At 39.4% G+C, this 25483-nt stretch overlaps 1 protein-coding gene across 16 annotated transcripts in view; it reads left to right on the forward strand.

Annotated features, from left to right (window-relative positions):
* Positions 1-25483, forward strand: part of IRF2 (interferon regulatory factor 2) — a 143633-nt gene that overhangs the window by 72950 nt on the left and 45200 nt on the right. For all 16 annotated transcript variants that reach the window (XR_010318783.1, XR_010318784.1, XR_010318785.1 and 13 more), the window contains 3 exons: positions 20590-20689; positions 21680-21856; positions 22352-22398. Coding sequence is in view for 12 of the 16 variants with exons in the window: in XM_064273529.1 (XP_064129599.1) it covers positions 20590-20689; positions 21680-21856; positions 22352-22398 (324 nt within the window). In the remaining 4 variants the exon portion in view is untranslated. The remainder of the gene's footprint in view (positions 1-20589; positions 20690-21679; positions 21857-22351; positions 22399-25483) is intronic.

Here is a 25483-nt window from a genome sequence, read left to right on the forward strand (position 1 = left end):
ATTTTTTTATTTGATGATCATGTGGCTCTTTTCATTTGTTCTCTTAATGTGGTGTATTACAACGATTGATTTCGTTACGTTGAATACCATAAATCACACTTGGTCATAGTGTGTAATCTTTTAATGTGCTGCCGGAGTTGGTTTTTTAGTATTTTGTTGAGGATTTTTGCATCTTTATTCATAATGGATATTGGTCTGTAGTTTTCTTTTCTTGTGATTTGTCTGGCTTTGGTATCAGGGTAATTCTGGCCTCATAAAATGAGTTAGGAAGTGTTCCCATCCCTTCTGTTTTTTGAAAGAACTTGAGAGGTACTGGTGTTAATTCTTCTTTAAATGTTTAGTAGAATTCACCAGTGAAGCCATCTGGTCCTGGATTTTTCTTTGTTGGGAAGTTTTTGATTACTGGTTTAATCTCTTTGCTTGTTATAGGTCTGTTCAGATTTTCTGTATCTTCTTGAGTCAATTTTGGTAGGTTGTGTGTTTCCAGGAGTTTTTCCATTTCATCTAGGTAATCTAATTTGTTGGTGTGTGATTAATTGTTCATAGTACACACTTACAATCCTTCTTATTTTTATCAGGTCAATAGAAATGTTGCCACTTTCATTTATGATTTTAGTAATTTGAATCTCCCCCTTTTTTTCTTTAGTCATTCTAGTTAAAGGCTTATCAATATTGTTGATCTTTTAAAAAAAACTTTTATATTTTGTGTATCTTCTATATTTGGTGTATCTTCTCTCTAATCTTTATTAGTCCCTTCTGTCTGCCAGCTTTGTGTTTAGTATGCTTTTCTTTTTCTAGTTCTCTAAGGTGGAAACTTAGGTTATTGAGATTATCTGTAAGCGTTTGCAGGTGTAAATTTTCCTCTAAGCATTATTTTACTACATTCCATAAGTTTTGGTATGTTGTATTTTTATTTTCATTTGTCTCAAAGTATTTTCTAATTTCCCTTGTGATTTTCTCTTTGACCCATTTCCCTGTATTTGTGATATTTCTGCTTTTCCTTCTGTTATGGATTTCTTGTTTCATTCCATTGTGGTTGAAGAGGATATTTTGTGTGATTTTAATCTTTTTATATTTATTAATATACTTTAAGGACTACAGTGCACCGGACCCAAGCCATGGTGTTTTCAGTTTCCTCATAAGCATAAGAAACTGGACAATGAATAAGGAATACAGAAGAAGAATTGATGCTCTTGAATTATGGTGTTGGTGAAGAGTATTGAATATACCATGGACTGCCAGAAGAGTGAACAAATCCATCTTGGAAGCAGTATAGCTGGAATGCTTATTAGAAGCAGGGATGGCAAGACTTCATCTCACATACTTTGGACATCTTATTAGAAGGGACCATTGCCTGGAGAAGGATGTCATGCTTGGTAGAGAGTCAGGGAGAAAGAGGAAGGCCCTCACTGAGACGAATTGACACAGTGGCTGTAACAATGGGCACAAGTATAACAATGATTGTGAGGATGGCATGGGACTGGGCAGTGTTTCCTTCTAGTCTACATAGGGTCACTTTGAGTCTGAACAGACTTGACAGCACCTAACAACAACATATTTATTGAGCCTTTTTTTTGGCCTAACATGGTGTATCTTGGAGAATGTCCTGCATATACTTAAGAAGGATGTGTGTTCTTTTGTTTAGGGGTAGAGTGTTCTGTGTATTTCTGCTATATCTAGTCGGTTTATCACATTGTGGAAGACCTCTGTTTTCTTGTTGATCTTCTATTTGTTCTCCCCATCACTGCAAATGGGTACTGAAGGTTTCAGCTTGTATTGTACAGCTGTGTATTTCTCCCATCAATTTGTCCATTTTTGCCTCATGTATTTTGGAGCACTGTTATGTTTGTATATGTTTATAATTGTTAGATCTTCTTGATAATTTACACTTTTATCAATATGTAATTTTTTCTTTGCCTCCTCTAACAGTTTTTGGCTTAGCATCTATTTTGTTGGGTAATAATATAGCCACTCTGGCTCTCTTCTTGTTACTATTTATGTGGAATACCCTCTTCCATCCTTTCACTTAAAACCTATTTGTGTCTTTGGATCTAAAGTGAGTCTTTTGTAGACATCATATAGTTTGATCATGTGTTTTTGTCCTTAATGCCATTCTCTGCCATTTAATTGGAGAGTTTAATTCTTTTACATTTAAAGCAATTACTGATACTGGAGAAATTACCACTGCCATTTGCTATTTGTTTTCTATATGTCTTTTATCTTTTTTATTTAGTTGCTCCATTATTGCCTTCTTTCGTCTTTGATTTTTGTTGTGTTTTTATTCCCCTACTGTTCCACTTTGGCTCCCTTCTCATTTCCTTTTATGTACAGTTTTTTAGATGTTTTCTTAGTGGTTACCCAGAGATTACAACTAGTCTCTTAAACTTATACCAGTGTAGTTTGAATTAATACAATCTTAGCATCAATAGATGTAAAAACTTGCTCCTAGCCCCTAAAGAGATAAAATACTTAGGAATTAATCAGGAACATAAAACTACAAAACACTATTGCAAGAAACCAAAAGACACCTACATAAATGGAAAAAACATACCATGCTCATTGATAGGAAGACTCAAAAGTCGTGAAAATGTCAATTCTATTCAGAGCAATCCACGGATATAATGCAGTCCTGATCCAAATACCAATAGCATTCTTTAATGAGATGGAAAAACTAATCACCCACTTTATGTGGAAAAGAAAGAGGCCCCAGATAAGCAGAGCATTACTGAAGGAAAAGAGCAAATTAGGAGGCCTCTCACTACCTGATCTCAGAAACTGCTATACAGCCACAGTAGTCAAAACAGTCTGGTAGTGGTACAACAACAGACACATAGACCAGTGGAGCAGAACTGAGAAACCAGACATAAGTCCATCCACTTACGGTTAGCTGATCTTTGACAAAGGATCAACATCCATTAAATGAGGAAACAAAAATAGGGACAGCACTAGGGGCCCTAATAAAAACCCAACCCCTAATAAAAAACCCCTAATACCTGGCATAAATACAATACAAACTATAACCAACAACGCATAAACACCAGAAAATGAGCTAGGTAACTGGGAGCTCCTAAAAATTACACAGTTATGTTCATCAAAAGACTTCACCAAAAGAATAAAAAGAAAACCTACAGACTGGGAAAGAATTTTTGGTTGTGACATATCTGACAAGGGTCTAATCTCTAAAATCTATACAGTACTTCAACAACAAAAAAACCAAATAATTAAAAAAATGGGCAAATGATATGAACAGATACTTCATCAGAGAAGATATCCAGGTGGCTAACAGACACATGAAGAAATGCTTGCGGTCATTATTCATTAGAGAATTTTAAGTCAGGACTACAATGAGATACCATCTAATGCCAGTATTACTGGCACCAATCAAAAACCCAGAAAATAATACATGTTGGAGAGGCTGTGGGGAGATTGGAACTCTTTTGCACTGCTGATGGGAACGTCAGTGGTACAATCACTGTGGAAAATGCTATAGTGCCTCCTTAAAAACCTAGAGATAAAAATACTAAACTGTCTAGCAAACCCACTCCTAGGAATATATCCTAGAGAAGTAAGAGCCCTCACACAAACAGACATATCCACACCCATGTTTGTTGCAGCATTATTTGCAGTAGAAAAGATGGAAACAACCTAAGTGCCCATCAGCAGATGAATGGATAGACAAACTATGGTACATACACACGATGGAATACTACACAACAATAAAGAACAATGATGAATCTGTGAAACATCTCACAACATGGATGAATCTGGAGGACATTATGCTAGTGAAATAAGTCAGTCAGAAAAGGACAAATATTGTGTGAGGCGACTACTATAGAAACTGAAGAAAAGAATTACACACAGGAAAAAAAAAATCTTTGAGGATTACGAGCAAGGGGGGGGTGCAGAGGGGAAATCACTAACTAGATAGTAGATAAGTGTTAACTGTGGTGAAGGGAAAGACAACACACAATATAGAGAAAGTCAGCATGACTTGACCAAGGCAAAGTCATAGAGGCTTCCAAGAACATATCCAGATACCTACAGGGACCGAGTTACTGGGGCTGAGGGGTAGGGACCACAGTGTCGGTGGACATCTAGGCCAGTTGGCATAACAGTTCATAAAATCTTTTACATCCTACTTTGGGGAGTAACATCTGGGATATTAAAAGCTTGCACGCAGCCATCTAAGATACATCTATTGGTCTGGAGCAAATGAGAATGAAGAAAACCAAACACACAGGGGAAATATTCGTCCAAGGGACTGATGGACAACAACTACCATAGTCTCCACCAGCCTGAGCCCAGAAGAACTAGATGGTGCCCAGCTAACACCCAACAACTCTGACAGGAATCACAATAGAGGATCCTGAACAGAGCTAGAGAAAATGTAGAACAAAATTCATATTGACGCAAAAAGACCAGGCTTACTGGTATGACAGAGGCTGGAGGAACCCCAGAGACTATGGCCCCCAGACACCCTGCTAACACAGAACTGAAGCCACTCCTGAAGTCCAGCTTTCAGCCAAAGATTAGATAGGCCTATAAAACAAGCAATAACACATGTGAGGAAAATGCTTCTTAGTTCAATCAAGTGTACGAGAGCAAGTGGGCAACATTTGCCCAAAAGCAAAGATGAGAAGGCAGGAAGGGACGGAAAACTGAACGAATGGACACGGGGAATCCAGGATGGAAAGGGGTGCTGACAAATTGAGAAACTGCAACCAATGTCACCAAACAATTTGTGTATAAGTTTTTGAATGAGAAAAACAATCAAACAAAAAAACTACTCCTATATAGCTTCTTATCACCTCCTAATGTTGTTATTGTCATAAATTGCATCTTTATATATTGTGTGCCTATTAACATAGATTTATAATTATTGCTTTGTAAATTTATCTTTTAATATGCATAGGAAAAAAAAGAAGAGTTACAAACCAAAAATACAATAGTACTGACTTTTATATTGATCTGTATAGTTAACCTTCCCAGATGTTCTTTATTTCTTTGTATGACATTGAGTTACTGTCTAGTGTCCTTTCACTTCAGCCCGAAGGGTTTAGCATTTCTCATAGGAAGGATCTACTAGTGACTAACTCCCTCACCTGTTGTTTATCTGGTAATGTCTTAGCTCCTTGTTCACTTTCGAAGGATAGTTTTGCCAGATACAGAATTCTTGATTTAGAATTTTTTCTTTCAGCACTTCAATATGACACTCCACTGCTTTGGCTTCCATAGTGTTTTTCTTTCTGTCTTTTTTAGATGTGCTTTAGGTGAAAGTTTACAGAGCAAATTAGTTTCTCATCAACTAATACACAAACTATTTTGTGGCATTGGTTGCCAACCCCTCAGTCTGTCAACAGTCTCGCCTTTACCTCTGGTTCCCCGTTTCCATTTGTCCAGTTTTCTTGTTCCTTCCTGCCTTTTTCTCTTTAATTTTGGATTGGTGTGCACCAAATTAAATAAACTGTGGAAACTCTGATGGCGTAGTGTTTAAGAGCTACAGTTACCAACCAAAAAGTCGGCAGTTTGAATCCAGGTGTTCCTTGGAAACCGTATGGGGCGATTCTACTCTGTCCTGTAAGGGTTGCTATGAGTCGGAATCGACTCAATGGCAATGGGTTTGTTTTTTAGGGGGGTTATGCCCATTTTTTTTTTTTTATGCCCATTTAGTCTCATATACATGTTTGAGCTATGAAGCACATTCCTCAGTGTGTTATTGTTTTTTTTATGGACGTGTCTAACCTTTGGCTGAATGGTGAACTTCAGGAGTGACTTCAGTACTGAGTTTAAAAGGGTGTCCAGGGGCTATACTCTTGGGGTTTCTCCAGTCTCTGTCAGACCAGTAAGTCTGGCCTTTGTTGTGTGAATTTGACTTTTGTTTTATATTTTTCTCCAGCTCTGATCCCTGTCAGAGCAGTCAGTGGTGGTAGCTGGGCACCATCTAGTTCTGGGCTCAGTCTGATGAAGGCTGTGATTGTTGTGGTCCATTAGTTCTTTGGACTAATCTTTCTTTTGTGTTTTGGTGCCCAGGTCCTTTGCTCCAGCCGATATGGGACCACTAGACGTATCTTAGATGTCCAATCCTAGGCTTTTTAAACCAGATGATACTCACCACATGTGGATATAGGACATTTGCTTCATAAAATGTTATACCAATTGCTAGGCGTCCCCCAAGACCGTGGTCCCCAGCCATCAGCCCAGTACCTTGGTCCCTCATGGAGTTTGGATGTGTCTGTGAAGTGTCTATGCCTTTTCTTGGTCAAGTTGTACTGACTTCCCCAGTATTGTGTACTGTCTTACCCTTCACCAAAGTTACCACTTATCTACTATCTGGTTAAGAGTTTTTCCTTCCCCACGACTTCCCTCCCTCGTAACCATCAAAGATCATTTCTTTCTGTGTGTTTTTATAATAGTGGTCTTGAGTTTTTATAATAGTGGTCTCATACAATATTTGTCCTTTTGTGATTGACTTATCTCACTCAGCATAATGCCCTCCAGATTTCACCCATGTTGTAGGTGTTTTGCTAATTCATCATTGTTCTTCATTGTTGCGTAGCATTCCGTTGTGTATGTATACCATTGTTTATCCAGTCAGCTGTTGGTGGGCACTTACGTTGTTTCCATCTTTTTGCTGTTGCCAGTAATGCTGCAGTGAACATGGGTGTGCATATGCCTATTCGTGTGATGACTCTTATTTCTCCAGGATGTATTCCTAGGAGTGGGATTTTGGATCATATGGTATTTCCATTTCTAGCTTTCTAAGGAAGCACCATATCGTTTTCCAAAATGGTTTTATCATTTTGCATTCCCACCAGCACTGCATAAGAGTTCCAGTCTCCCCCCAGCTACTCTAACATTTGTTTTTTCCTGTTTTTTTTTTTTTTTGATTTGTGCCAGTAATGCTGGGGTGAGGTGGTATCTCATTGTGGTTTTAATTGGCATTTCTCTAATGGCTAGTTATGTCGAGCATTTCCTCATGTGTCTGTTGGCCGCTTCTTTGATGAAGTGTCTGTTCACTTCATTTACCCATTTTTTATTGGATTATTTGTCTTTTTGTTGTAGAGGGGTTGGATTTTCTTGTAGATTTTAGAGATCAGACCTTTGTCTGGTTGGTAATAGCCAAAAGTTTTTACCCAGTCTGTAAGTTCTCTTTTTTTACTGTTTTGGTGAAGTCTTTTGATGAGCATAAGTGTTTCATTTTTAGAATACCCCAATTATTTAGCTTATCTTCTGGAGTTCCTGTATTATTGGTTACGGTTGTATCTTGTTAATGCCTTGTATTAGGGGCTCTAGTGTTAATCCTATTTTTTCTTCTATGAACTTTATAGTTTTGGGCTCTATATTTAGGTCTTTTTTGATCTATTTTGAATTAGTTTTTGTATATGGTGTGAGGTGTGGGTCCTGTTTCATTTTTGTGCAGATGGACATCGAGTTTTGTCAGCACCGTTTACTAAATAAAAAGACTGTCTTTTCCCCATTTGATGGACTTTGGGCCCTTGTCGAAGATCAGGTGACTGTAGGTGGATGGATTTGCATCTGGGTTCTCAATTCTATTCCGCTGGTCAATGTATATGTCGTTGTACCAGTACTAGACTGTTTTGACTACCATAGCTGCATAGTAGGTTCTGAGGTCAGGTAGTGTGAGTCCTCCTGCTTTATTCTCCTTCAGAAGTGCTTTACTTATTCGGGGCTTCTTGCGTTTCTATATAAAGTTAATGATAAGTTTTTCCATCTATTTAAGAATGTTGTTGGTATTTGGATCAGGATTGCATTGTATTTGTAAATAGCTTTGGGCAGAATTGTCATTTTCACAGTATTGAGTCTACCTATCCATGAGCATGGTATGTTTTTCTATTTGTGTAGGTCTCTTTTGGTTTCTTGCAGTAGTGTTTTGTAGTTTTATTCGTACAGCTCTTTTACATCCTTGGTTAGATTTATTCCTGTGTTTTATTTTTTTAGGGGCCATTTTAATGGTATTGTTTTCTTGATTTCCTTTTCATCGTTCTGTTTATTGGTGTATAGGAATCCACCTGATTTTTGTGTGTTTATCTTGTATCCTGTTACTCTGCTGAATCTATTAGTTCCCAGTAGTTTTCTTGTGGAGTCTTTTGGGTTTTCTTTGTATAGTAGCATATCATCCACAAATAGGCACAGTTTAACTTCTTCGTTATCAATTTGGATGCCCCTGATTTCTTTTTCTTATTACTCTAGCTAGGACTTCCAGCACAGTGTTAAGTAGAAGCGGTGATAAAGGGCATCCTTGTCTTGTTCCTGTTCTCAAGTACAATGTTTTCAGCCTCTCTCCATTAAAAATGATGTTGGCCATTGGTTTTGCATAGATGCCCTTTATTATGTTGAGAAATTTTCCTTGTATACCTATTTATTGAGAGTTTTTATTAGAAATGGGTGTTGGACTTTGTCGAATGCCTTTTCTGCATCGATTAAGATGATCATATGATTCTTTTCTTTCCATTTATTTATGTGGTGGATTACATTGATTGATATTCTAATGTCAAACCATCCTTGCATACGTGGTATGAATCCTACTTGGTCGTGGTATAATATTTTTTTGATATGATGCTGAATTCTGTTGGCTAGAATTTTGTGGACAGTTCTTAATCTATATTCATGAGAGGTAAACTCTGGTGGTGTAGTGGTTAGGAGCTACAGCTGCTAACAAAAGGTTGCGAGTTCAGATCTACCAGGCACTCCTTGGAAACTCTGTGGGGCAGTTCTAGTCTGTCCTATAGGGTCACTATGAGTTGGAATCAACTTGATGGCAATGGGTTTGGTTTTTGGTGGTTTTTTATTCATGAGAGATATTGGTCTGTAGTTTTCTTTTTCTGTGGAGTCTTTGCCTGGTTTTGGTATCAGGGTTATGCTGGCTTCATAGAATGAAGTCAGAAGTATCCTTCCTTTTCTACGTTCTGAAATAGTTTAGGTAGTACTGGTGTAAGCTGTTCTCTGAATGTTTGGTAGAAGTCTGCAGTGAAGCCATCTGGGCCAGGGTTTTTTTTGTTGTTGTTATTGTTGGAAGTTTTTTTTTTTTTTTTCAATCTCTTCTCTTGTTATGGGTCTGTTCAGATTTTCAACATCATTTTGTGTTAGTTTGGGTGGGCAGTGTGTTTCTAGAAATTTGTCCATTTCCTTTAGGTTTTCAAATTTGTTGGAATATAGTTTTTCATAATGCTGTTATGATCCTTTCTATTTCAGTTGGGTCTGTTGTAATGTCCCCATTTCATTTCTCATTTGGAGTATTTGCGTCCTTTTTTGTGTGTTTTTCTTTTGTCAGTTTGGTCAGTGGTTTGTCATTTCGTTGGTCCTTTCCAAGAATAAAGTTTTGGTTTTGTTGATTCTCTTTGTCTGTTCTCTATTTCATGTATTTCTGCTTTGTTATTTCCTTTCTTCTGGTGGCCATGGGCTTATTTTTGCTGTTCTCTATTTGTTCGAGTTGTGTAGCTCATGTTTTGGTTTTGTCCCTTCTTTTTGGATGTGTGCATCTATTGGTGTACATTGACCTCTGAGCACTGCCTTTGCTGTGTCAGAAAAGTTTTGGTATGATGTGTTTTCATTCTTGTTTGATTCTAGGTCTATTTCGATACCATTTCTCATTTCTCTGTTACACAGTGGTTTTTAAGCAGGGTGTTATTCGGTTTCCATGCAATCGATTTGTTTTCCTTGTTCTTCCTTTTGTGAATTTCTACCTTAATGTTGTTGTGATCAGAGAAGATAGGTTGTATTATCTCAGTGTTCTGGATTTTTTTTGAGGGTTGCTCTGTGGCCTAAAATGTGTTCTCTTCTGGCGAACTTTCCATGTGTGTTGGGAAAAAAAGTGTACTTTGCAGCTGTCGGGTAGAGTGTTCTATATGTGTCTGTGAGGTCAAGTTGGCTGATTGTGCCCTTCAGCTCCTCTGTGTCTTTGTTTCTAGATGTTCTGTCCTTTACTGAGAGTGGTGTTTGAAGTTCCCTACTATTATTATTGAACTGTCAGTTACTTTTCCAGTGCCGTTAGAGTTTGTCTTATGTATTTGGAAGCCCTGTCCTATTATGGCTATTGTCTACATGATGAATCGTCTTTCAGTCATTATGCAGTGCCCCCTTGGTCTTTTATGGCGATTGTCTACATGATGAATCGTCCTTCAGTCATTATGTAGTGCCCCCTTGGTCTTTTATGGCGATTGTCTACATGATGAATCGTCCTTCAGTCATTATGTAGTGCCCCCTTGGTCTTTTATGGTGATTGTCTACATGGTGAATCGTCCTTCAGTCATTATGTAGTGCCCCCTTGGTCTTTTATGGCTATTGTCTACATGGTGAATCGTCCTTCAGTCATTATGTAGTGCCCCCTTGGTCTTTTATGGCGATTGTCTACATGGTGAATCGTCCTTCAGTCATTATGTAGTGCCCCCTTGGTCTTTTATGGCTATTGTCTACATGGTGAATCGTCCTTCAGTCATTATGTAGTGCCCCCTTGGTCTTTTATGGCGATTGTCTACATGATGAATTGTCCTTCAGTGATTATGTAGTGCCCCCTTGGTCTTTTTTGGCTATTGTCTACATGATGAATCGTCCTTCAGTCATTATGTAGTGCCCGCTTGGTCTTTTATGGCGATTGTCTACATGATGAATCGTCCTTCAGTCATTATGTAGTGCCCCCTTGGTCTTTTATGACGATTGTCTACATGATGAATCGTCCTTCAGTCATTATGTAGTACCCCCTTGGTCTTTTATGGTGATTGTCTACATGATGAATCGTCCTTCAGTCATTATGTAGTGCCCCCTTGGTCTTTTATGGTGATTGTCTACATGGTGAATCGTCCTTCAGTCATTATGTAGTGCCCCCTTGGTCTTTTATGGCGATTGTCTACATGGTGAATCGTCCTTCAGTCATTATGTAGTGCCCCCTTGGTCTTTTTTGGCTATTGTCTACATGATGAATCGTCCTTCAGTCATTATGTAGTGCCCGCTTGGTCTTTTATGGCGATTGTCTACATGATGAATCGTCCTTCAGTCATTATGTAGTGCCCCCTTGGTCTTTTATGGCGATTGTCTACATGATGAATCGTCCTTCAGTCATTATGTAGTGCCCCCTTGGTCTTTTATGGTGATTGTCTACATGATGAATCGTCCTTCAGTCATTATGTAGTGCCCCCTTGGTCTTTTATGGTGATTGTCTACATGGTGAATCGTCCTTCAGTCATTATGTAGTGCCCCCTTGGTCTTTAATGGCGATTGTCTACATGGTGAATCGTCCTTCAGTCATTATGTAGTGCCCCCTTGGTCTTTTATGGCGATTGTCTACATGGTGAATCGTCCTTCAGTCATTACATAGTGCCCCCTTGGTCTTTTATGGCGATTGTCTACATGATGAATCATCCTTCAGTCATTATGTAGTGCCCCCTTGGTCTTTCATGGCGATTGTCTACATGGTGAATCATCCTTCAGTCATTATGTAGTGCCCCCTTGGTCTTTTATGGCGATTGTCTACATGGTGAATCGTCCTTCAGTCATTATGTAGTGCCCCCTTGGTCTTTTATGGCGATTGTCTACATGGTGAATCATCCTTCAGTCATTATGTAGTGCCCCCTTGGTCTTTTATGGCGATTGTCTACATGATGAATCGTCCTTCAGTCATTATGTAGTGCCCCCTTGGTCTTTTATGGCGATTGTCTACATGGTGAATCGTCCTTCAGTCATTATGTAGTGCCCCCTTGGTCTTTTATGGTGATTGTCTACATGATGAATCGTCCTTCAGTCATTATGTAGTGCCCCCTTGGTCTTTTATGGTGATTGTCTACATGATGAATCGTCCTTCAGTCATTATGTAGTGCCCCCTTGGTCTTTTATGGCGATTGTCTACATGGTGAATCGTCCTTCAGTCATTATGTAGTGCCCCCTTGGTCTTTTATGGCGATTGTCTACATGGTGAATCGTCCTTCAGTCATTATGTAGTGCCCCCTTGGTCTTTTATGGCTATTGTCTACATGGTGAATCGTCCTTCAGTCATTATGTAGTGCCCCCTTAGTCTTTTATGGTGATTGTCTACATGGTGAATCGTCCTTCAGTGATTATGTAGTGCCCCCTTGGTCTTTTATGGTGGATTTTGTTCTATAGTCTGTTTTATCTGAGATTAGGATTCCCACTCCTCCTCTTTTAGTAGCTGTTCACTTGATATATGTTTTCCATCTTTGATTTTTAATAAATTTACATCTTTGTTTCTATTGTGTGTCTCCTGTACACAGCGTGTTGAGGGACCCTGTTTTTTTAATCCGTTCTGTCCCTCTCTGTCTCTTCATGGGTGCATTTAGGTCATTTACATTCAGTGTAAGTATTGGTGGGTATGAGTTTATCCCTGTCATTTTGTAGTGCTTTTGTTGTGGTGTTAATGTTTTCTTTGTTCCTCTTACTCTCCTGTGCTGAATTCCTTTTGTTTGTGGATTTTTTTTTCAATTCTTTTGTTTTTGTAGATTTTGTTTTCACTGAGACTTTATGTTTTTTTTCTTTATTTTGTTGAGTAGGTTTGTTAACTTTCTTTGTGGTTACCTTGATATTTACCCATATGTTCCTAGGTTTGAACCAGTCCATTATTACTTGGTTTTGCCTTGCTTTCCTCTCCATTAGAAAGTTCTTTACCTATACCGTTTATTCGCTGTTTTATTGTTCTGACGTTGTTGTCATTTGCAGATTAACCTCTCTGGTTCCCTATTATAATTCTTGTGGTATTGGATAGTCCTTGAGAGTTAATTTCCAAGTTGGTACATGACTGGTACGACCTTGCACCCTAGATTCAGACTGTAGTCTGTTGTTGTTTGTTCTTAGGCCGAAGGACTCCCTTTAATAATTCTTATAACTTTGGTTTGTATTTTACGTTTTCTCTTGATTTCTGTTTATCTGGAAATGTTCTAATTTTCTCCATCATATTTGAATGAGAGTTTTGCAGGGTATAGTATTCTTGGTTGGCAGTTTTTTTTCTTTCAAGGCATATATGTGTCATCCCATTGCCTTCTTGCCTGCGTGGTTTTGCCGAATAATCAGAGCTTAGTCTTATTGTTTCTCCACCGTATGTGACTTTTCCTTTTTCTTGAGCTGCTCTCAGAATTCTTTCTTTGCCTTTTTTTTAGCGAATGTGATTATGATATGCCCTTGGTGATTTTCTTTTAGGGTCTATCCTATATGGGGTTCGTTGAGCTTCTTGAACGGTCAACTTTTCATCTTTCGTGATATTAGGGAAGTTTTCTGTCAGCCATTTTTCAGAGCTGTGTTTTCATTTTCTCCCCCTGTTCTGGAACTCCGATCACTTGCAAGTTTTTGCATTTGCTTGTATCCCACATAATTCTCAGGGTTTCTTCATTTTTTTTTTCTTTTTCTGATTCTTCCTCAGGCAGAGTTGTATGTATTATGGATTGAATGATGTCCCCTCAAAGATGTGTGTATCAGTTGGCTGGGCTGATTCCCAGTGTTGTGTGATTTTCCTATATGTTGTAAATCCTGCCTCTATGATGTTGACAAAGGAGGATGGGTGGCAGTTGCGTTAGTGAGATGGGACTCAGACTACAGACTGGATTGTGTCTTGAGGCAATCTCGTGAGCTATAAAAGAGAGAAGGGAGCAGTGAGACAGGGGACCGCCTACCACCAAGAAAGCAGTGCTGGGAGCAGGGCACGTCCTTTGGACCCGGGGTTCCTGCGCAGAGAAGTGCCTAGTCTGGGGGAAGATTGATGAGAAGGCCGGCAGAGAGAGAACGCCTTCCCCGGAACCTAACATCCTGAATTTGGACTTTTAGCCTACTTTACTGTGAAGAAATAAATTTCTCTTTGTTAAAACCATCCACTTGTGTTATTTCTGTTATAGCAGCACTGGATAACTAACACGGTGTCCAAGTGTTTCTCTTCAGCTCCGCTGATCCTGTCTTCCATTGTTTCAAACCTGGCCTCAGCCCTTTTATGACACTGCCCATTTCTGAAATCTTGTTGTTTATCTTTTGGGTTTCTAGTTGTTGTTTTTGTATGATTTCTAGTTGTGAGTTTATTTTGGCATTTTGTTCCTGTATTATTTTCCTGAATTTTTTTTTTTTTTTTGGGGGGGTCTGTATTTTCCCTGAATTTCTCTGTCTTTTCCATGAATTTGTCTATTTTTCCCTCATTTTTGTCTGGTTTTTGCTTCAACTCTTGGGTAGCTCTGAATATTAGAGATTTGAGTTCCCTATCAGGTAGTTCTAGTGCCTTTTCTTCTACTGGAAAGTCATGTGGTGTTTTATTTTGGATGCTTACTGGAACCATACTGTTCTGTTTTTTTATGTTTTGATATTGTCTGCTGTCTTTAGGACATTCAGTAGTTACTTTCTTCGTTTATCGATTGGGGATTTGCTTGTTTCATCCTGTTTTTTTTTTTTTTTTCTTTTTTTTAATTGGTAATGTCTGAGCAGGCAGCCTGTGTGTTCTTTATTGTTTGCTTATCCGTGGGTATGAGCTTTTCACCTCCTTGTCCAGTGGGCAGGGCCAGTCACTCAGTTATGGTGTAGCAGGATGGGTCCAGCTTAAGGGGAAGGGTTGGGATGGGCTGTTTGTGGCATGTTCTAGGGTCAACTAGACGGGCCAGGAATCAATGCTGGGCAGGTTCCGGTAGGCCATACCTGTGGTCCTTGGGGGCATGATGTTCAGTGCACGGTGCAGGTGGGCAGGAAGGAGGTGGGAGGTTGTGATGTGTGGAGCTTAGGTGTGTATGGGAAAGAGGAGAGAGAGGAGAAAGAAACAGGAGTGAAAAACAAACAAACAAGAAAAGTGCTAAGGGAGCTTGCCGATGGAGTGGAGAAATGAGAAACTGAGAGATGGGGTAAAATAAAAAGGGGGGAAAAAAAAAGATTAAAAGAAGAAGAAAAGTAAAGCCCACCGGTGTGGCTACGAAGACCAGGGAAGTGGCTCCCAGGCTGCGCAGTACAGCCTGGCTAGAAGGGGTAGAGGTACCACACAGCGCCAGGTGTTCAGGAGACAGGAAAAGATGGTAAGTATAGAGAGATGAGAAACTTAGAAATAAAGAAAGACAAAAAGGAAAAAAGAAATGCCCCCAGGGATCCGAATGGCACAGCTGCGCAGACCAGGGAAGTGGCTCCCAAGTCACGCTGTACAGACTTGCTAGAAGGGGTCGAAAGCCGCGAAAACAAAAAGAAAACAAACCAAGCAAAACAACAACAAAAATCCCTTGGGGATCCCACCAGTGTGGTGGTGTGGGCCAAGGAAGTAGTTCTCCAGTCAAGCTGTGCTTTACAGCCTTTCAAGAAGAAGCAAAGATGGCACAGGGAGCCAGGTGTTCAAGGGAAGGGAAGGAGAGGTGGCAAGAGACATGGAAGAAACCAACAGAAGCAGAAAAAACCAACACCAGCAACAAACAAATGGCACTCTGGAAGCTGGCAAGTGTGAAAAGGGTGAATCCAAGCTGCAAGGGGCCAAAGTGAGTGCCTCCCAGCCAAGAGAATGCTGCCAATGGAAAGCAGAGGAGGCCGGGTAGCGGGGTGGTAAAGAATTAGGTAGGGGGTTGGGAAAGCATATAAAAAAACCAAAACCAAACCCAGTGCCATCGAGTCGATTCCGACTCATAGCGACCCTGTAGGACAGAGTAGAAGTGCCCCATAGAGTTTCTAAGGAGCACCTGGCAGATTCGAACTGCTGACCCTTTGGTTAGCAGCCGTAGCACTTAATCGCTACGCCACCAGGGTTTCCTGGGAAAGCATATATCACTGGTTATATCACTGCTGGGAGCTCCTTGAAGCTGCTTTCCTATATTTCCTGTCCACAGATCTCCGATGTGGGCAGGGTAAATCCAGGCAGCACGGACCCTGCATTTCCTGGCTGGCCGAGCAACCACAGCCAGCTATGAAGTGAGGGAGGTTGAGCAGGGGGGAGAAGGATAAGGAGTGGGAAAGTGTGTATCGCTGGTTACCAGGTGTTCCGTCTGCTGGCGGGAGCTCCGTGAAGCTGCTTTCCTATACTCCCTGTCCGCAGATCTCTGACAGGAGTCCAAGGTGGCGAATCCTTGCTGCATTAGCTGATAGGGGACCTCTGCATGTATCTCTCCTCACTTTCCTGTAAGTTTCTTATTCCATTTGGTGCTTGACTGAGTTGTTTATCTCTTCTTTTGAGGTTTAGGGTTCCAGGATTGACGTTTGTCTCTGTTTTACTTAGTTTTTGCTTTGGAGGGTTGGCATGGTGCTTCCGTCTACAGCACCATGTTGGCCGGAAGTCTTAGACAACATATTGATGGGTCATTTTTTTTTTTATCCATATAACACTCTCTGTCTCTTTACGGGTGCATTTAAACCATTTACACTGAGTGTGATTATCAATAGTTGTGAGTTTATTGCTGTCAGTTTGTAGTGCTTTTTTTGTGGTGTTAATGTTTTCTTTGATCCTCTTACTCTCCTGTGCTGAGTTCCTTTTGTTTGTGGAATTTGTTTTCGTTTCTTTTTTTATTGTAGATTTTGTGTTTGTTGAGACTTTATGCTTTTCTTCTTTATTTTGATGAATAGGTTTGTTTGTGGTTACCTTGAAATTTACCCTTATCTTCTAAGTTTGAACCAGTCTTTTTATTACTTGATATCTCCTTGACTTCCTTTCCATTTGAAAGTTCTATACCTATAACATGTCATTCCCCTTTTATTGTTCTGATGTTGTCATTTACAGATTGATGTCTCTGGTTCCCTGTTTTAAATCTTTTAGTTTTGTTTTATCCTTGAGAGTTATTATATAGTTCAGTATCTGGCTGATAGTGACCCATGTCCTAGATTCAGGTTATTGTCCCATGTTGTTGGTTCTCTAACTGAGGACTCCCTTTAATACTTCTTGTAAGTTTGATTTGGTGTTTACAGATTCCCTTAATTTCTGTTTATCTGGAAATGTCCTAATTTCACCATCTTATTTAAAAAAATTTTTTTTCCTTTTTTTTTATTTGAGAGAGTTTTGCATGATATAATTATTCTTGATTGGCGATTTTTTTCTTTCAAGGTTTTGTATATGTCATCCCATTATTTTCTCATCATCATGGTTTCTGCCATGATATCAGAGCATAGTCTCATTGTTTCCCCTTTGCATGTGACTTTTCATTTTTCTTCAGCTGTTCTATGCTTCCTCAGTGACAATTTCTGCTTATTTATTTATTTTTCCTATGAGTGGGCCATACTGTATTTCTTTGAATGCATAGCAATAGTTTATTTAAAACTAGACATTTAAAAAAATTTTTATTGTGCTTTAAGTGAAAGTTTACAAATCAAGTCAGTCTCTAATACAAAAATTTATATACACCTTGCTATGTACTCCTAGTTGCTCTCCCCCAAATGAGACGACACAGTCCCTCTGTCCACTCTCTATTTTCGTGTCCATTCGGCCAGCGTCTGACACCCTCTGCTCCTCATCTCCGTTCCAGACGGGAGCTGCCCACATAGTCTCATGTGATAACTCTGGAGATCAGATTCTCCCTTCATCCCCATGGTTGGTCGTTGCTGCTTGTTTTGGGTTGTAGTTGTTTGTTTAGTAACTTTTCTGAACTATTTTTTTTTAGTGACTGTGTTCTTTGTAGGGATTACTGAAGTCTGTTCAGTTAGCTTAGTGGTGAGCTTGTAAGTTGACAGATTTTTCTAAAACGCCTGGAACCAAAAGAAGAAGAAAAAAAAAATCTCCCAGTATTTGCATCTGGGCTCTGTGTGTAGGCTGGGTCATGACTTCGGTACTCAGCTGGACTGTTCCCAAGCATGCCTTTGCTTTCACGGACTGCTTGCGTAGAGCTTGAAGGTCAGCCAGCAAGAGTTTAGAGTCTTCTAAGTTCTTTTCTGAGCATGTGCCCCTTTCTGGGCATGCACATGGTTTTCTAAATTCCCAGAAATATGTGGAAACTTTTCAAAACCTTTACTTCCTAAAGTATCTCACTCCCAAACTTTTTCTCCCAGGCTTTTTGGCATGTGTATTATTTGCCCCAAATGATATCCTTTGCTCCAGGTGGCAAGTGTCTAGTTCACTTGCCTTTCAATGTTTTTTGAAGAATCCCTTTGTGCAGCCACTTGTTTGTCTTTAGACAGTTCTGAGTTAGGCAAAATAAAGGCAAGCCCTTTGTGTTAGTTTTTCAGGGAGCCCCTGGACAGTCAAAACAGACAAACACAATTATTTAAAAACAAGGTCTGCTCTGCTCCTTGTTGAAGCAGGAACCCACCTGGGAATTCAGTCAGAGGTCTTTAAGACCTTTACCAAGCTGGGGAAAGAGGACATGGGGAAAAAAGTAGGTTACAGTCACCTTTTTCATGATAAGTGTTTGCTTGAGTGCTGTAAAGCTCTGAGTGTTTTCTAGGATCCCAACAAAGTTGATTGTGACAGTATTTCCAGTTGTTCTTTTGTTTCTGTGGAGGGATGGGACCTTGGAATTTCCAATTTCATTATTTGTAACTCCTCAACAAATGTTTTTAAGAAAATTTATTTTGTATGGCTTTAGGGCACAGGTTTTATGATTAGCCCTAGCGAGACAGCACCACATTTAAGAGATAATTGGAAGAAAATGGATTTGTAGGTATTTTACCACCTTTCACATTTCTACTGAATAACAGTATTATTTTTCATTTGTTGATACTTTATATCCTGAGTGCTTCCATGAGGATTCACAGTAGATATTGCCAGGCTTAGGTACGGCTTTGTGGTTTCATGATTTTGGCGGTTTCTGTGAGACGAGGTTTGGTGGTTGTGTCTCCGTGCATGTACACATGTAAATTCTTTGAAAGGTCTACCTGATGGGGATCAGCTTCATGTCCTGTGAAGTGGATTTCAGATTGTGCCACACCACTCTTCCTTTGACTGAGCAAAAAGTACAACAGCATGTTCTTTACGGGCCTGTTTTTTAAGCATAAAATCTTTAGATGCTGAGTATGTACCTCAGTACGTTTTTTCCTGAGTGTGTACCTCAGGAAAAACTCTTTTTCATTTTTATTCATTTTCATGTGCACATAAAAAGCTATATCAAGCAATTGTTCTCTCTGATTTTTATCTAGCTCCATTAAAAAAAAATTTTACCCAGTGCATTTCTGGTCACTGCCCTTTTAAAAATTGCTAACGTGAAACTCTGTTGTCTCCTTGGGTGATATAGAACGAACAAGGAGTAGTTTATGAAAGCCTCTTGCTTTCAGTTCTTTATTAATCTACTTTTAAATACAGTAGAATTTTCCCTTTTAACAGTTTTTGGGAAACTCTCAAATGTTCTGAAGTATTTTAATTCAGGCTTTGTAATTGGTTCTTGAGAGAGGCACAGGCCCCATTTTGAGACAGTTGGGACCCTTTCCGCCTTTCATTGTGTGAGACCAAAGTGGTGGAAAATCCCTTCTGGCGTTTTCTTCCCTTCACCAGCATATTGTGGAGGAGCCCCCATACCTTGAAGTTATTAGAACTGCTTTTTTTTTTTTTAAAAAAAAAAGCTTCTCGGGCCTTATGCCCCACAGTTTCTGAATCAACAGGTATGCCATAGAACAGGGGTTCTTCTAAATCTGAGAGCCCCCCAGTGCTTCTCATGACCCAGCAGATGTGTGGGGAGACAAGTTGATATGCTTGAGTGAGCCAACGTGGGATCACATTACCTGAGGTTTCAATCTAGACGCTTAGCGCCATAAGCCTCTGGGCTAAATCATTTAATTATGTTACTCAGTTTTCTCATCTGTACAATGGAAGTAATAACACATACTTAGTTGATTAGATTGTTCCAAGAAACAAAACCGACACCCGTGTGAACGTGTTTAGTCTGATGCAGAGTGCCACAGGGTCAGTAGGAACTGCGGCAGTACCAGTCGGAGGGCTGCTTGAACCAGGTTTCACATGTGTAGCTGTATTATCAGAAGAACTTTGCTTCCAAAGCATTAGTTTCTAATCATGCGTTTGCCAGATTAGTTTAAGCAAATTTGAGTTATGCCCCAGGCTCTATGAGAGATAGAGAGGATCTGGTCTAAGAATTGTCTTGAGAGATGTTTCTCCAGGGACGGAGTGTCTTCTCCATGTAATCTGTACATCTTTGTTTGTGCTTCTTGTTGCCGTATTTAGGGCAGCCGACATACAGGAATTACCGCAGTAGAAATCATTTATTTCTGTTGAATACCCCAAGCAGATTTTGATGTTTGGTCTCTGAGACAGTGCCCTCAGATACCTCCAACTTCCCTTTAGCAGCTCAAATTGGTGTTATTTTGGAAAGTTATGTGATTTTCAGTTTACTGTAGGCAGCTGGAGTTTCTGCTTACCAAATGGTGGGAATAACCTGTAAAAATAAGTACTAATGGTTTGGGTCAGTTGTCAATTATCTATGGTCCTGTTGAAGAGAAGAGTCCCAGATAACAGACCTTGGAATACACCCCTACTCTGCCAGGCTCCACAGGACTCTGAATCTCTCCCTGGCCACACTGTCAAGATGTGAGTCCCAGTGTGGGAGTGGATTTGGTTTATGGTAGATTTTACACTAGACAGTCAGCAGACCCAGTGATGCTTAGTAATGAATCCTACTAATTAGAACTGAAGAGCTCTCTTCAATGATGGACCAAAACCCAGGGCTGCAGTTCTTGTTTACTTTTTTTTTTTGTCAGGAAAAGAAGATTTTTCAGATCCCCTGGATGCATGCGGCTAGACATGGATGGGATGTAGAAAAAGATGCTCCACTCTTTAGGAACTGGGCGATCCACACAGGTATTACCGCCCCCTGCAGTGTTTATAGACATGGGCATTTTTGTGTGTTTTTGTTTTCGTAACACCTGTAGAATCCCCTGGCTGATGCCACATGACGGTAGCTGTGAAAAATCTTTGACTTATCTCCAGGCACGTCCAGGACACATGGGTACAAACTTCATCACTCAAAAGCCATGTTCTACACATCCCATGGAATTTCAGCCATTAAATTTCCTGTAAATGTGGTATTCTAATAAGTTCCTCAAGTGTATACCGAGAGAATATAGTCATTTATTTTGGAGGTATAAACTTGGATTGAGTTTATCTTCCCAAAAGGTGGTCAGGAATATACTTACTTATTTATTACAGAATTTAAGTAGGCAGCTATTTATACTACCGGAACAAATGACTGTATTCCTCTTGTACTTCTTACTTAATATTTGAGAGTCAGAAGAGAAAGAGGAACTCAGGTTCCTTGTGTGTGTTGGCTTCTCAGTCATCTGTACCACTTATGTTGATTCCTCATTCTTCTACGATCACTATCTTCCCTCAGGCTGTTTAGTATCACCAGAGTGACTCACACATCCTGGTTTACAAGAAACTGACTGAACTTTAAAACTAAAAGTCTTGAATCTTGAGAACCCCTAGTTCCTGGTCCACCTGGACAGTTGGTTACTCTAAGTATAGCCTGGAAATAAAAGCTTTCTCTGAAGACAGAGGGGGACAGGAGCTGGCTGAATGGACACGGGGAATACAACAGTGTGGAGAGGAGTGTGTTCTCTCATTAGAGGGAGAGTAACTAGGAGTACATAGCAAGGTGTATGTAAGTTTTTGATTGAGAGACTGTCTTGATTTGTAAACTTTCACTTAAAGCACAATTAAAAAAAGGAAAATGGAAAAAAAAAAAAGCTTTCTCTGTACCATCTGGCCAGCAATAATATTTCTCCAGAAATTTTTGTTCAATGATCTAATTTTTTCCCTGTTCCTCTTAACCTTTGACTGTTTTGTTAGGAAAGCATCAACCAGGCGTAGATAAACCTGATCCAAAAACATGGAAGGCGAATTTCCGATGTGCCATGAACTCCTTGCCCGATATTGAAGAAGTCAAGGATAAAAGCATAAAGAAGGGAAACAATGCCTTCAGAGTGTATCGAATGCTGCCCTTATCTGAACGACCTTCTAAGAAAGGTAGATCAAGATATTTATTGACTGAAAAATTGACCACTTAATGTATATCATAGCTCCTCCACCTGTAGTCCCTCCTAGGGAAGCACACCTAGTCGTACTGTAGATGATGATTCTGCTCTCACCTGACCAGGAAAAATGACATCCAGGTCACCAAAGGCAATCAAAGGAGCACTTGGAATTTTGACCATGTACAGGTTCAAGTAGAAGGTCAGCAAAAAAGAGGAAGACACTCAACAAGATGGAGTGACACAATGGCTGCAGCAGTGGGCTCAAACAAAGCAAGGACTGTGAGGATGGTGCAGGACCAGGGAACATTACACTCTGTTGTACATAGGGTTGCTGTGAATCGGAACTCACTGGATGGCACCTAACAACAACAACAACAACAGATTAAAGCAAGCAGTTCTTTAAGACTTTCTGAAGTAGTTTAACTCAGGAGAAATGTTTCTCTATATGTTAATAAATTAATCCAAAACTCTTCTTTTGTTGTGACAGGAAAGAAAACAAAGACAGAAAAAGAAGACAGAGTTAAGCACATCAAGGTAATCTTTGGTTTTTCGGAGAGAAGGCCAGAGTTGTGACCACATTCGTGATTCATATTCTGTTTCATGAAAACAAGTAATATGGTCTCTGGGAAATGTTTCATTTTTCTTCTTTTGGTGTTGTGTTTTCTGTGTTTTACATGTCTCCTCTTTGACATGTAACCACTTGCAGACACAAGCCCACACATCCCTTGCTTAATCCAATTTCATTGAGAAAGTTATGAATGAAGTCACAGATTCACACTGAGCTAGATAATCTTGGGCCTTCTTCACCTGGTCACTTACTTCCAGCGAAGCTCCAGCAACCAGATAATGTATGATAATATTATGTTTTCAGCCTATTAAATATGTTTTAAAATATATGAAATATCATATAATAATATTAAAAAGATTATCATATATAGATCGTACATATTCAGTGACAGGCTTTTAGGTTAGGGACACAGTAGTAAATGCAGGCACTTTACTAGTGTGGGTCTCAATAGTTTTTTCCTGCTCCATTACAGAACCATCTGTCATAACTCCCATGAGTTTTCCTTAGGGCTGTGTGGTGGGGGGGAGGGGAGAACATGCTTTTCAGTAGGGTATGTAGTCTGAATCCCCCGCCCCCATAGTTAATTCTGCTGAGCCTCCATGGCTTGAGGGTCTCCATGCTGTAGATTGGGTTTGTTGTTGTTGCGTGCCATCGAGTAGATTGGGTAAAAAAAAAAGTAGCCCTTGTTAAATACTGAGAGGATAGTCAAGTATTCTTTGCAAAGTTGAGGGTGAACTAGAGCTGCTAAGCAAAGAGCAGACACTGCGGTCACCGACGCGTAGACCGTTATAGGGAAGATCGTCTGGTTCATTGCCCTGAGTTTGCAGAGGCAGAGAGGTGAGGGCAGGAACCCAAGATGGCACAGTTACTTAGCACTGAGCTTGAATGAGATGTCAAGCATTCTGATTTCTAACCTGTAAAAACTATTGAAGAAAAAACCCAAACCGTCTAGATAGCACAATGTTTAAAAACAGACCAATAAGTTGAAATAGTGGGAAAAATGCAAAGTATTTTAGATATAAAGTTAGATTTGTGAAGGCAGTTTGATTTTGAGTGAAAACTTGGATAAATTGCTAAACTTTTCAAGATATTGACCTCTACAATGGAAAACAAATATTTTAGGCAGAGTATATTTTAACAATGATACTTCCAGTTTTACTTTTGATGTCTTTTAGTTTGTGACTCTTTTAAGTATAGCACAGCATAAAGGTCTATTTTAACTTTTTATTGTGGAAAGTTTTATACACATTAAAAGGAGACAAATGAGCATAAATAGCCCCTAGACCAAGCCCCAGTTTCAGCATTAGTCAGCTCATGGCTGCTTTTGTTTCAGGAGTACCTCCACCCCTTCCCGTACCTCTGCTACAAAATCATCTATGTTCACTGATTTTTGACTTAAAGTTTCCTGTGGTTCCATTCAGTATTTTGAAGTAAATTCCAGATATCATCATATCAGTTCTTCTATAAATATTTCATCATCTATCTTTAAAAAAGAATTTAAATAGCACAGTGTCATCATTATACTTAAAAAAATTAACAGGAATTCCTCAATATCATCAAATATCTAGTCAGTGTTCAGATTTCCAATTGTCTCATAAATGTTATAAATTTTGTGCAGCTTGTTTATTTGAATAAGGATCCATATAAAGTACTAGCTATGATTTTGTTTGTGTCTCTTAAGTTTTTTTAACTTACAGATTACCCCTTCATCATTTAAAAAAATTATTTTTCCTTGCAGCCTATTCATTGAAAAAACCTAGTTTTGAGTCTTATCATGATTTCCATAGTTAGGGTTTTTTTTTGTTGTTGTCGTTAGGCCTTCATGTTGATAATGGTGTTTTATCAGAAAAGTATAGCTTCCCCTCAAATATATGATTTTGAACAATTTGGTAGAATCCTAAGTGTGACCATATCGTAGATTATTTTCAGAACCTGTAGCTCAGTGCATGTAATAACTGAAGAAGTAGTTAATACATATTTGATCACTGAATAGATACATAGGTATTTGTTGTTTAAATAGATGCATAAATAAATACAATATCCAAGATGGAAGTGGGGTTTTTACATTAGAATGTAGATTTAATTTAGTAATCACAACTAGTGGAAAAATAAGAATGCAGTAACAGATGTTCACTTTCCAATAAACTTTGCTCAGACGTACCCACCATATTTCACTGAGTGGCAGACACCAGCAGTTATAAAAGGCACCATTATGTTATGTATCACTAAGAAAGAAAAACTCCTTCCAATGAAACCATGACACGTAATTGATGATAAGGCATATCCTATTTCAGGAAGTGGATGTGTAAGGAAATATGCAAATTATGACAGGTGTTGTCTTACGTGAAGGATGACTGCAGTCAGCGCCAGCGTGGGCAGCGTCTTCCGTGTGGCCGTGCGAATGCACAGGTTGTGGAAGGTGTCGCCCTGCGTGGGCCTGGCCGTAGTGGCCCAGGGAAGCAGCCGAGAGGTTTCCTCTTAGTTGCAACCGTGCAAGTCAAGTTCCATCCTCGTATTTTGAAGTAAATTCCGGATATCACATCAGTTCTTCCATAAATATTTCAGCATCTACCTTTAAAAAATTTAAATAGCACAGTGTCATTATTACACTTAAAAAAATTAACAGAAATTCCTCAGTATCATCAAATATCTAGTCCTGTGATGAAGGTATGGTTAATACCTGAAACTCATCCCTCAAAGGGATATTGTTCGTTCAGCAGAAGACAGATGGCTCATCAGAAATAAGCAAAGTCTAACTTCTGCATTTAAACGTACTTGCAGCTGTCCCACAGTGTAGTGGTGGAACGTGGATGAGGCCAGTGGGCCTCCCGGATTCTGTGGTTTATGAGTGCCAAGCCATAGTGGCGACTGAACATTTCTGTACAGTGTTTCAAAATTTAATTCCCCAGGTTGTCTAGAATTGTGTAGTCAAAGGAACTTATCCTTATCGAGCTGCTAATATACTACTTTTTGTTGTGTGTCAAAACACCTAAACTCTGAGTTAATATATTCTGTGCAAATATGTAACTGGATAGAGTTAATATATCCTGT

Source organism: Loxodonta africana, chromosome 21 (assembly GCF_030014295.1).
Source record: "Loxodonta africana isolate mLoxAfr1 chromosome 21, mLoxAfr1.hap2, whole genome shotgun sequence".
NCBI classification, from domain to species: domain Eukaryota; kingdom Metazoa; phylum Chordata; class Mammalia; order Proboscidea; family Elephantidae; genus Loxodonta; species Loxodonta africana.